This window comes from Onychomys torridus, chromosome 2 (assembly GCF_903995425.1).
Source record: "Onychomys torridus chromosome 2, mOncTor1.1, whole genome shotgun sequence".
NCBI classification, from domain to species: domain Eukaryota; kingdom Metazoa; phylum Chordata; class Mammalia; order Rodentia; family Cricetidae; genus Onychomys; species Onychomys torridus.
Genome location: NC_050444.1, coordinates 98,804,921 through 98,817,378, shown reverse-complemented (window position 1 = coordinate 98,817,378; position 12,458 = coordinate 98,804,921). Strand labels below are relative to the sequence as shown.

The 12,458-nt window shown below is 42.6% G+C and overlaps 1 protein-coding gene across 13 annotated transcripts in view; it reads left to right on the top strand.

The window, feature by feature from the left end:
- Positions 1-12,458, top strand: part of Mpdz (multiple PDZ domain crumbs cell polarity complex component) — a 144,916-nt gene that overhangs the window by 42,318 nt on the left and 90,140 nt on the right. For all 13 annotated transcript variants that reach the window (XM_036179661.1, XM_036179665.1, XM_036179662.1 and 10 more), the window contains exon 11: positions 11,909-12,092. In XM_036179661.1, coding sequence (XP_036035554.1) covers positions 11,909-12,092 — 184 coding nt within the window. The remainder of the gene's footprint in view (positions 1-11,908; positions 12,093-12,458) is intronic.

Genomic DNA, 12,458 nt, shown 5'->3' with positions numbered 1-12,458 from the left:
GTATTTTTGTAACCTTGCAGAATGACACTGTCAATTAGATGATCTCCTTTCAGTCCTGTAAATGAATAAGAGTGAAAGAAATTAATCCAAACATCTTGAATCTGATCATTATGTATTGGAGTAGCATTGTGTTTTAAGTATGTGGCTGTTTCAGGTAGTTAAGAAAAAAAAAACCTCACCTGCTGTTCAGTGGATACTGGCTTCTTCAAATTACACTTTGATTTAGAAACTACTTTAGGTTAAGTGCACTAAGGAAACCTGTAGATGATATGATCTTTTAGGGATTCCTAGCATACAATGAACAACTGGAGACTGTGGGATGACCCACAAGTAGGAAACCTGTTTGTTGAGCTCCTCTATCTAAATGTCTGTGATTATAGGATCTTTCTCTTTGCCAGTGTTTATTTTAATATTCAATGCCACTTTTGAAGATAGTGGTGGAGAATGCTGACTTAACTAGTTTATCATTAATTATCAATCCATTGGAATCTTATTAATCAGAACAAGTCAAGTTAAGATTAAAGAGTCCTTACTCACAGCAGCGTTTTTACATTGTACAGACCAAGGGGCAGCCCAGATACTTTTGGTAGACAACTGGATAAACGAAATGTAGTATACAGATGCTATGGCTTGCTTTTTGACCTGCTAAAGAAGGAAATTCTGTCATACACTGCAACATTGATCAATCTTGAAAATGTTGTGCTAACTGAAGTGAGTATGTTGTAAAAAGACAAATGTGTGATCCCACTGACATGACCCAAGCTTGTCAGAAAACAGGGAGGGGGAGGTTGCGTTGTGGAATTGGGTGATTGGAAGTTGTCATTCAGTATGACAGTGATTCATCTACATGGTGAAAAAAAAACCCTAGCGATCTTCTACAAACTAGTCTGAAAATATTTAACACCAAGAACTGGGTGGTTAGAAGATGTGAAATTGGTAGGGGTTTTTGTTGCATATTTTCTATCACGTTTTAGGGAATAAAAGATTAAAGATTATTACTTCTGTCCTTGGAAAGACTACAGCATGTCGCCTAGAGTGTTCCTGACATCAGTCCTATGAATTCTTAACTGTATCTGTTTTCCCCTTTAGTCCAATTGAAAGATCAAGTTGAGTTTCCGACCCATTTGGGTATTAGCTAGGAAGGTTCCTCCAAGTGTCTCTATCTTACCATGAATGGAAATGAGGCATCATACACTTTTTATGTAGGGAGTAAGGGAGAGATGAATATAAAAGCAACTGGGGAATGTTTACACTCTAAAAGCTGTGGGACCTGAGAGAATGGGGCCCATAAACGAGATGGAATAAAGTCTCACACAATAGATAACTTTATTCAGAACATCAGACAGCTTATACTGTGAGAGTTAAGAGAGGTCACTTGAGTCAAGTTTCTCTGACTTCAAGCTATATACAATCGCAAGGACAAGCCACATGTGGCAAAAGCACTACAGTTTAAACACTTCATTGAATAACAGCAGAAGCAATAGGGAGTATCTGAAGGAATCTCCTTTCTACTGCACCTGTGAGGAGCACAAAAACGCATTCCCAGGACAATCCCGTGTTTGGAAGAAACTGGGATCACAAGACTCTTGGCCTGTTTTCTTTCACACAAGCACTCAGGATCCTCCCCCCCCCCCCCACACACACACACATGTGACTCCATTCTTGGACCATTTTCTGACAGAGGAGGAAAGGTTAATTGGTTAATTGGTTTAACATCACTGAAGGAAGTCAAAACATCAAAAGGCAGGAACCTGGAGGCAGGAGCTGGTGTAGAGGCCACTAACCAGTGCTGCTTATTGGCTTGCTGTGGCTTGCTCAGCCTGCTTTCTTATAGAGCATTGAATTAACAGCCAAGGGATAGACTGGACTCTTCCTCATTAATCACTAATTTAGAAAATGCCCTACAGGCTATCTTATAGAGGCATTTTTTAAATTGAAGTTCCCTCTTTTTTTTGTTGTTTGTTTTTTGAGGCAGGGTTTCTCTGTGTAGCTTTGCACCTTTTCTTTCCTGGATCTCACTCTGTAGACCAGGCTGGCCTAGAACTAACAAAGATCTGCCTGCCTCTGCCTCCAGAATGCTGGGATTAAAGGCATGCGCCACCACTGCCTGGCTGAAGTTCCCTCTTCTCAGATGACTATAAGGTTTTTTTTCTCCATTTTCTTGAGACAGGGTTTCTCTGTGTAGTTTTGGTCCTGGATCTCACTCTGTAGACCAGGCTGGCCTCAAAACTCACAGAGATCAGCCTGCCTCTGCCTTCTGAGTGTTAGGATTAAAGGTGTGCTCCACAGCCGCTGCCCCCACCACCACAACCTTCACTGCTGCTGCCACCACCACCACCACCACCACCACCCAACGACTAAGTTTTTTAAAATTTATTATTATTATTATTATTATTATTATTATTATTATTATATTTGTGTTTTAATTTTACACATCAACCATGGGTTCCCCTGTCCTCTCCCCTCCCGCCCCCACCCCCACCTTCCTCCCATACTCTCCCCTCCATTCCTATCTCCTTCAGGGCCAAGACTCACCTGGGGATTCATTTAAACCTGGTGGATTCAGTACAGGCAGGTCCTGTCCCCTCCTTCCAGGCTGAGCAAAGTGTCCCTGTGTAAGCCCAAGGTTCCAAACAGCCAGATTATGCACTAAGGACAGGTCCAGGTCCCACAGCCTGGGTGCCTCCCAAACAGTTCAAGCTATTCAATTGTCTCACTTATCCAGAGGGCCTGATCCAGCTGGGGGCTCCACAGCCTTTGGTTCATAATTCATATTTTTCCATTTGATTGGCTATTTGTCCCTGTGATTTTTGCAATCTTGGATTCAACAATTCACGTTCTAACAGTCCCTCCTCTTTCTCAATAATTGGACACCTGGAGCTCCACCTGGGGCCTGACTGAGGATCTCTGCATCCACTTCCTTCAGTTATTGGATGAGAGTTCCAGCTCGACTGTTAGGGTGTTTGGCCATCTGATCACCAGACTAGGTCAGTTTGGGCTTTCTCTCGACCATTGCCAGTAATCTACTGTAGCTCTATAGTAGAGCTTGAGGTCAGGGATTGTGATGCCTCCAGAGGTTGTTTATTGTACAGGATTCTTTTGGCTATCCTGGGTTTTTTGTTTTTCCATATGAAGTTGAGTATTATTCTTTCCAGATCTGTGAAGAATTGTGTTGGTAATTTGATGGGGATTGCATTGAATCTGTAGATTGCTTTTGGTAAGATCGCCATTTTTACTATGTTAATCCTGCCTATCCATGAGCATGGGAGGTCTTTCCATTTTCTGACATCTTCTTCAGTTTCTTTTTTCAGGGACTTAAAGTTCTTGGCATATAGGTCCTTCACAAGCTTAGTTAGCGTAACCCCAAGGTATTTTATATCATTTGTGTCTATTGTAAAGGGTGATGTATCACTGATTTCCTTCTCAGCCTGTTTGTTTATTGTATATAGGAGGGCTACTGATTTTTTTGAGTTGATCTTGTATCCTACAATTTTGCTAAAGGTTTTTATTAGCTGTATCAGTTCCTTGGTTGAATTTTTGGGGTCACTCATGTATACTATCATGTCATCTGCAAATAGGGAGAGCTTGACTTCTTCCTTTCCAATTTGTATCCCCTTAATCTCCTTATGTTGTCTTATAGCTCTGGCTAGAACTTCAAGTACTATATTGAATAAGTATGGGGAGAGCGGACAGTCTTGCCTTGTTCCTGATTTTAGTGGTATTGCTTTGAGTTTCTCTCCATGTAATTTGATGTTGGCTGTTGGCTTGCTGTAGATTGCCTTTATTATGTTTAGTTATGTTCCCTGTATTCCTGATCACTCCAAGACCTTTATCATGAAGGGGTGTTGGATTTTGTCAAATGCCTTTTCTGCATCTAGTGAGATGATCATGTGGTTTTTTTCTTTGAGTTTGTTTATATGGTGTATTACATTGACGGACTTTCTTATGTTGAACCACCCTTGCGTCCCTGGGATGAAGCCTACTTGATCATGGTGGATAATTGTTTTGATGTGTTCTTTTGGAGTCTGTTTGCCAGTATTTTATTGAGTATTTTTGAATCAATGTTCATGAAGGAGATCGGTCTGTAGTTCTCTTTCTTTGTTGCATCTTTGTTTGTTTTAGAAATCAGGGTAATTGTAGCCTCATAGAAGGAGTTTGGTAATATTTCTTCTGCTTCTATTGTGCGGAACAATTTAAAGAGTATTGGTATTAAGTCTTCTTTGAAGATCTGGTAGAATTCTGCACTGAAACCATCTGGTCCTGGCCTTTTTTCGGTTGGGAGAATTTTAATGACTGATTCTATTTCCTTAGGGGTTATTGGACTATTTAAATGTTTTATCTGGTCTCGATTTAACTTAGGTATGTGGTACCTATCCAGAAAATTATCCATTTCTTTTAGGTTTTCCAGTTTTGTGGAGTAGAGGTTTTTGAAGTATGACCTGATGATTCTCTGGATTTCCTGATTGTCTGTTGTTATGTCCTCCTTTTTTATTTCTGATTTTGTTATTTGCATGATTTCTGTCTCTCTGTCTTTTGGTTAGCCTGGATAAGGGCTTGTCTATCTTGCTGATCTTCTCAAAGAACCAACTCTTTGTTCCATTAATCCTTTGTATTGTTCTCTTTATTTCTATTTTATTCATTTCTGCTCTCAATTTGATAATTTCCTGGCATCTGTTCCTCCTGGGAGACTCTGCTTCTTCCTGTTCAAGAGCTTTCAGGTGTGCTGTCAAGTCACTAGCATGAGATTTCTCCAGCTTCTTTATGTGGGCATTCAGTGCTATGAATTTCCCTCTTAGCACTGCTTTCATAGTATCCCATAAGTTTGGGTGTGTGGTGTACTCATTTTCATTGATCTCTAGGAAGTCTTTAATTTCTTTTTTTATTTCTTCCTTAACCCATTGGTGATTCAGTTGAGCATTGTTCAGTTTCCATGAGATTGTAGGATTTCTGTAGTTTTTTTTTTTTTTTTTTTGGTTGTTGTTGTTATAATCTAACTTTAAACTATGGTGATCTGATATAACACAGGAGGTTATTCCAATTGTTTTGTATCTGTTGAGGTTTGCTTTGTGGCCAAGTATGTGGTCGATTTTAGAGAAGGTTCCATGGGGTGCTGAGAAGAAGGTTTATTCTTTTTTGTTTGGGTGGAATGTTCTGTAGATATCAATTAGGTCCATTTGAGCCATAACATCAATTAAGTCCATTATGTCTCTGTTAAGTTTCAATTTGGCTGATCTGTCCAGAGGTGAAAGTGGGGAGTTGAAGTCTCCCACTATTAATGTGTGGGGTTTTATATGTGATTTAAGCTTTAGTAATGTTTCTTTTACATATGTGTATGCCCTTGTGTTTGGGGCATAAATGTTCAGAATTGAGACTTCATCTTGGTGGATCTTTCCTGCGATGAGTATGTAATGTCCTTCATCATCTCTTTTGATTGATTTTAGTTTGAAGTCTATTTTGCTGGATATTTGGATGGCTACACCAGCTTTCTTCTTAAGGCCATTTGATTGGAAAGTCTTTTCCCAACCTTTTATTCTTAGAAGGTGTCTGTCGAATTTGAGGTGTGTTTCTTGTATGCAGTAGAAAGATGGGTCCTGTTTTAGTATCCATTCTGTTAGTCTTTTTCTTTTTATAGGTGAATTAAGTCCATTGATATTAAGGGATATTAATGACCAGTGATTGTTCATTCCTGTTGTTATTTTTATTTTTTGGTGGTAATGTGTGTGTACTTCTCTTCTTTGGGGTTTACTGCTGTGATGTTATCTATTGCCTGTGTTTTCATGGGTGTATCTGACTTCCTTAGGTTGGAATTTTCCTTCTAGTGCTTTCTGTAGGGCTGGGTTTGTGGATAAGTATTGTTTAAATCTGGTTTTGTCTTGGAAGGTCTTGTTCACTCCATTTATGATGATTGAAAATTTTGCTGGGTATATTAGTCTAGGCTGGCATCCATGGTCTCTTAGTGTCTGCATTATATCTGTCCAGGTCCTTCTGGCTTTCAAAGTCTCCATCGAGAAATCGGGTGTTATTCTGATGGGTTTGCCTTTGTAAGTCACTTGGCCTTTTTCCTTTGCTGCCCTTAATATTCTTTCTTTATTCTGTATGTTTAGTTGTTTAATTATTATGTGGCTAGGGGACTTTTTTGGAGGTTCTAGTCTGTTTGGTGTTCCATAGGCTTCTTGTATCTTCATAGGCATTTCGTTCTTTAAGGTGGGAAAGTTTTCTTCTCTGATCTTGTTAAATATATTTTCTGTGCCTTTGAGTTGGTATTCTTCTCCTTCCTCTATTCCTATTATTCATAGGGTTTGGTCTTTTCATGGTGTCCCAAATTTCTTGGACATTTTGGGTCATGACTTTGTTGGTTTTAGTGTTTGACTGATGAATCTATTTCTTCCACCGTATCTTCAACACCAGAGATCCTCTCTTCCATCTCTTGCATTCTCTTGGTTATACTTGCATCTGAAGTTCCTGTTTGTTTACTCAGATTTTCTATTTCCAGCATTACTTCTGCTAGTGTCTTCTTCATTTTTTCTATTTCCCTCTTCAGGTCTTGGACTGTCTCCCTTGCTTTTTCATGATTTTCTTTCAGGGACTTATTGTTTCCTTCTGCTTTAATTGTCCTTTCCTCTAGATTTTTATAGCATTCTTCCCATTTTTTGTTTGTCTGTTCCTCCACTTTATTTTTGATTTCTTCTATATAAGGATGTAGCCTCTTGATGATGTTACTTATAAGGTCTTCTCCTTCTTCTTCTTCTTCTTCTTCTTCTTCTTCTTCTTCTTCTTCTTCTTCTTCTTCTTCTTCTTCTTTTTCTTCCTCCTCCTCCTCCTCCTCCTCCTCCTCCTCCTTCTTCCTCCTTCCTTCTTCCTTCTTCTTCCTCCTTCCTTCTTCCTTCTTCTTCTTCTTCCATTCCGAGATGTTCAGGTCTAGCTGTTGGAGAAGGTCTAGGTTCTGGTGATGCTGTATTGCTCTTTATTTTGTTGTATGTACTTCTGCCTTGACGTCTGCCCATCTCCTTGTGGGTTCTTAGCCTTATCAGTGTACTTGGTCCAGACAGAGCTGACAGATTTAGGGAGCCTCTCCCTGTTCCAGATGGAAGCTCTGGGCCGGATGGGAGCTCTGGTCCAGATGAGAGTGTTGGCCGGATAGGAGCTGGGGAGCTGGACTCTGAGTCTCAGGAAGTCCCTGGGGTCTTCTTATCTTGTCCAGATGGGCGCTCCTCTTGTCCAGATGGGAGTTCTGGGACAGGATGGAAGCTCTGGTCCAGATGGGTGTTCCGGGGCAGATGGTAGCTGGGGGCTCTTTGGTCCAGATGGGAGTTCCCGGTTGGATAGGAGCTGGGGAGCTGGACTCTGAGTCTCAGAAAGTCCCTGGAGTCTCCTTATCTTGTCCAGATGGGCGCTCCTCTTGTCCAGATGGGAGTTCTGGGACAGGATGGAAGCTCTGGTCCAGATGGGTGTTCCGGGGCAGATGGTAGCTGGGGGCTCTTTGGTCCAGATGGGAGTTCCGGGTTGGATAGGAGCTGGGGGCTGATCTCTGAGTCTCAGGAAGTGGCTGGGGTCTCAGGCAAATGGGTGTGGGGGCAGGGGTCTGCCTGCAGTCTTGGAAATATACAGTCACATAGGATTTTGTGACTGACTGCTTCATTTAGCATAGAGCTTTCAAAGTCCATCTGTGTTGTAGAGTCAGTTCCCATTGCCTTTCATAGTTAATAGTTCGCTATGGGTGGGTTTGCCACATTTACCCATTAGTCTGTTCAGCCATGAGAGGTGTTTTCACTTGTTGGCTGTTAGAGTTAATGCTGCTGTGAGCATTCTTGTACAAGGTTTTATGAAGATGTGTTTTCACTCTCTTTTGTCTATATTGAGGAATGGAATTGTTAGAGCTTCCCAAATTCTTTTCAAATTTAGAATCGCCTTAACCCCTGGGAAGCATTGTGCAGCGCTCTTGACCTTGTGTTCACTTAGTGCAAAGTGTCACCCTCTTGTGGCCCTCCCCTAAATGGGTAATGTCTCCTTCCTTCCTAGTTGCAGTTTTACAACTGTAGCCTTTATTTGTTCTGGTTTTGTTTTGACAGCAAATATTGGAGTGATGGTCTATTTTTAATTTGTATTTATTGAGGTGCTGAGAAGACTAAGAAATTATTTACTATTTTGAGGAAGCATTTTAAGCTATTTTGCTTTTTACAGACTGTCATCTGTGGACCTCTAGTGTTATGCTGTGTATAGTACAGGGGCAGGAAAGTACACGTGACTCCCCCAAACCCTCTTCCATGGTGGCATTCTGTGTAACAGTTATTTGATAAAGGGATGCTTTTTCTCTTAGAATGTTAGCTAATTTTGTCAACAAATAAAATCAGGATTCGTAATATTTAGTGACACATAGTTAAAACCAAGTTAGAATTATGATTGATAATGAGAAATGGCAAATGTGCCTTTTCTGTGATAGATTCAGATTCTCAGTCTCTGTTAGTAAATGTAGGTTGCTGGAGGATGGCTTGGCAAGCTACATGGAGTATGCTAAGGAAGCAGGTTTTTCTCAACTGTGTGACTGGTATTTCTTCTCCTGAATTTCTCCTGCGAATTATGGAGCCCATATTACATGTTAAAATGATGGTGGTTGTGCTCTTTTCATGAATAGAGGTGGTTTGCCTTTTTACCTACTTCTGATACTCTCCTCTGTGTGGTATCACTAATGCAGAGCTGACCCCGTGGCTCTCCTGCAGTCAAGAGTTAGATGAAGTTTCTCAATTGGGTTTTGCTGCCTGAGGCTTAGATGTGGTTTAGCTGTAAATTGTTTATTCTCCTGAAACCTTGGGATTTCATGTTTATTATCTCTTCACTCTATTAATAATGCTAGCTTCAATGTATCCTAGTGCAGAGTGTCATACATTGGAGTTCTGGGAAAGTAGGCACCTTATTTCCATGTTATACATGAGGTTATTAAGAATCTAAACTGAAGTATAGTTTAAGATCTAGTCCATTATAGTATTTTGTTTGTTTTGTTTTCACTGGTACTATTCTGTGACATCTGGGCAATGGATACATTTTATAATTCAATTTACCAAGTTTTGAAAACAAAAACAAATGCATTTTCCTTACATGTTTTAACAGAATCATCTGTGTAAGGTTTCTCTCAATGAAACCTCTTTTAGAGAGTGATAAACATTGGTTATAGACCGAAATCTTGAAAGGAAAAGTTCTGTGAATTTTAAGAATTTTCATGGGTCTTCAGTGTTCAGATTTGGGCCATTTTGTCCACCCCCCCCCCCCCCAACACACACACCTACCTCTGCCAACGTGATTGGCTTTATAGTGCTACCAGGCAAGGTGCTGGCCTGTTCTTCTGAGTGTTGCAGTTGGTGGGAGATAGGGGAAGCTCTCCCACATCCCTCAGGTGTTGTTGTAGGGAGGCATCTCTCCCCTGCCCATGCCTCCATGTGGCAGTTGAAGGGTGGGGCCAGATGTCCCGTGTTCACATTCTTGGGGTGGCTCACCTGCTCCCCAATCCGTAGGGTCAGCTCCACTGTGCTGCCCAGGCGAGGTTCATGGTCCACTTTCTCCAGTGCTGCAGCTGGTCAGGGGAGGGTCAGCTCCCTCACCCACCACTGGTGGCAGGGGCAAGGTGGGGCGTTGGGCATCTTTCCCTCGCCCTGGCCACCACAGGCAGATGGGGGTGTGTGGCCAGCTATCCCTCTCTCACACCCTCAGGGCTATCTCACCCATGCTTCTGCCAACAGGGTCAACTCTATTTGCTGCCCAGGCAAAGAACAGGGCTGGCTTTTCTGAGGTCCAGCTGGTAAGGGTCAGCTTCCTCATCTGTCAAAGGTGGTGAGGGGTAAAGGGTAAAGGGGAGCATCTCTCCCCTCAGGGCTGGCTCACTCTCACCTCTGCCAACAGGATTGGCTCTATTGTGCTGCCCAGGTGAGGTGCAGGGCTGCTCTCCCAAGTGGTGCAGGTGGTGGTGTGCAGGGCCAGCTCTCCTCTCCGATGATCTCAGGGCCAGCTCCTCCTCTCCTATGATCTCAGGCATTGGTGGAAGGGGTGAGGAGGACAACTCTCCCCAGCCTGTGCCATCATATGAGAGGTGGGACCAGGTCTGTCATGCTTATAGTCCTAGGGCCAGCTCACCTGTGTCCTATTAACAGGGTTGGCTCTGCTGTGCTGCCCAGATGAGGTGCAAGGCCTGCTTTCCTGAGTGTTGCAGCTGGTAAAGGGGTCAGCTCTTTTGCCAGCTGGAGGCAATAGGGCCAGAGGGGGGCATCTTTCCCTTGTCCTCACCACCACAATGGGGGTGGTATCAACTATGCCCCTCTCATGCCCTCAGGGCTGGCTTACACACACACACACACACACACACACACACACACACACACACACACACACAAACTTTCATGTATCTTTGTTTAAATATTATTGTATTCTATTTGACATCTAATGTACCTTTTTACCACCTCCTGTGTGTGTGTGTGTGTGTGTGTGTGTGTGTGTGTGTGTGTGTGGTGTGGTGTGTGTGTAGGTGCACATGTGTGCCCATGAATGTAGAGAAGTTGATGTCAAGTGTCTTCCACAGTTCAGCAGTCAGTCTTTTACTGAACCTGGAGTTCACTAATTTGGCTACAGTGACTTGGTCAGCAAGCTCCAAGGACCCTCCTTCTTGTGCCTTCCATGTGCCATGGTATAGAGAGATTAGAGGGCAACATGCAGGACTCCATTCTCTTCTTCCACTGAGTGGGTCTTGAAGATCAAACTTAGGATGTCAGAATGGACAAAAATAACTCTGTGTCTGCTAATCCGTCTCCTTGGTTCTGTTCCCAGCTTATGTGTGTGGGTTCTAGGGGATGGAGTTTGTGTCCTCATGCTGGCACAGCTAACCCCTTACCAGCTGAGCCATCTCCACAGCCTGGAACCCCTCTTCTGATGGAAGACTTTGGGTTGATTTCTACTAGCATTTCTTTCTGACTAGATGAGCCACTGTTGGGCACATGAAGGTTTAGCTGGCTTGCCCTCAGCCTGCATTCCCAGACCATTCCTAGAAGTTCCTCCAGTTACTGCTGTAGGAACTTTTTTCTTCCTTGGCTATGAATTCTGTTGCAGTTTTTCCTCTGTTACTGTAATTTGCTAGTCTTTCAAAGGGAATCAGAAAAGTCAGTAGTGGGGAAGACCAGAGTGAGATGCCCGTGTCCAGGATCCCGTGTAACTCAGAGGGATTGCATAAGAGTTAAGGAAACGGAGTTTGAGGTTCTTCTACAGGGCAGTCTCTAGTGCCACTGACTATTTCCACAAGGGAAAAATTAATTACTCAGTTTGTCTTCTGTTGCCTTCTTCTCTTCTGTACATTCAGATGTCATGTATTGTTATATATGTCACACAGACAGCAGATGTGTCTATGCATGTATGTACTTATTTACACGTAAGTAAAACAAATGGGTTTAAATGTTTAATTTGAGGTTTTAATATATTCTTTCAGAAACTTTTGTAGTTAGGCTGGTCTGGATATCACAGCTTTTTATTCATCTAATAAATATGTGAGTGCCAAATGTTTCGCTTCCCTTGTTCACAGGCAATGTGAAGTACTCGGTGTATGCCAGGGTCTTGGGGGAGCTTTCCTCACTGACTTTCGTGTCTTGATCCCCTGGAATGCTGGTTTCCAAATTTGACTGCATATCAGGATCACCTATGGAGTGAGAGAAATGATTTTAAAAGTCACACCCTGAAACTCTACCACAGAATCTATAGAAATCAACGGAACCCTCAGAAAAGTTCTGAGCAAACCATCATTGCCCCTAGATAGTGTGTGCTAGGGCATTGTGGCCATTTCTCCATTAGAGACATGTCTATTCTGTGCCCCTTTCTCAGTACTAAGCAGTAAATCCACAAAAGTGCTGTTAATTTTTAATGTGTCTTGTTATCACAGGTAGATGGCACCAACCTTCAAGGTTTCACCAATCAGCAAGCAGTGGAGGTGTTACGGCACACAGGACAGACAGTGCGCCTGACGCTAATGAGGAAGGGAGCAAGACAGGAAGCAGAACTCACCTCTAGAGAAGACACTTCAAAAGATGTGGATGTGCCACCTGGTAGTGCCACTGTAAGCAAAGGTAATTCTGAGTGGACCTGGTTCTCACTTAGACTTTGCATTATTTTAGCATTTTCTCCTAACTCTAAAGTATTCGCTTCAGGGGGATACAGTTCTGTTTGATGCTTTTAGAAAATGTGTGTCTGTGTGTGTGTGCGTGCATGCGTGTGTGTGTGTGTGTGTGTGTATGTGTGCACGCGCATGTGCATGCATGTGTGCGCGTGCGTGTGTGTGTGCGCGCGTGTGTGTGTGCGTGTGTGTGTGTGTGTGCATGCATGTGTGTGTGTGTGTGTGTGTCTGTGTGCGTGCGTGTGTGCATGCATGTGTGTGTGTGTGTGTGCGTGTGTGTGCAGGATGCCTATGGAAGTCAGAGGATAGCCTCAGGTAC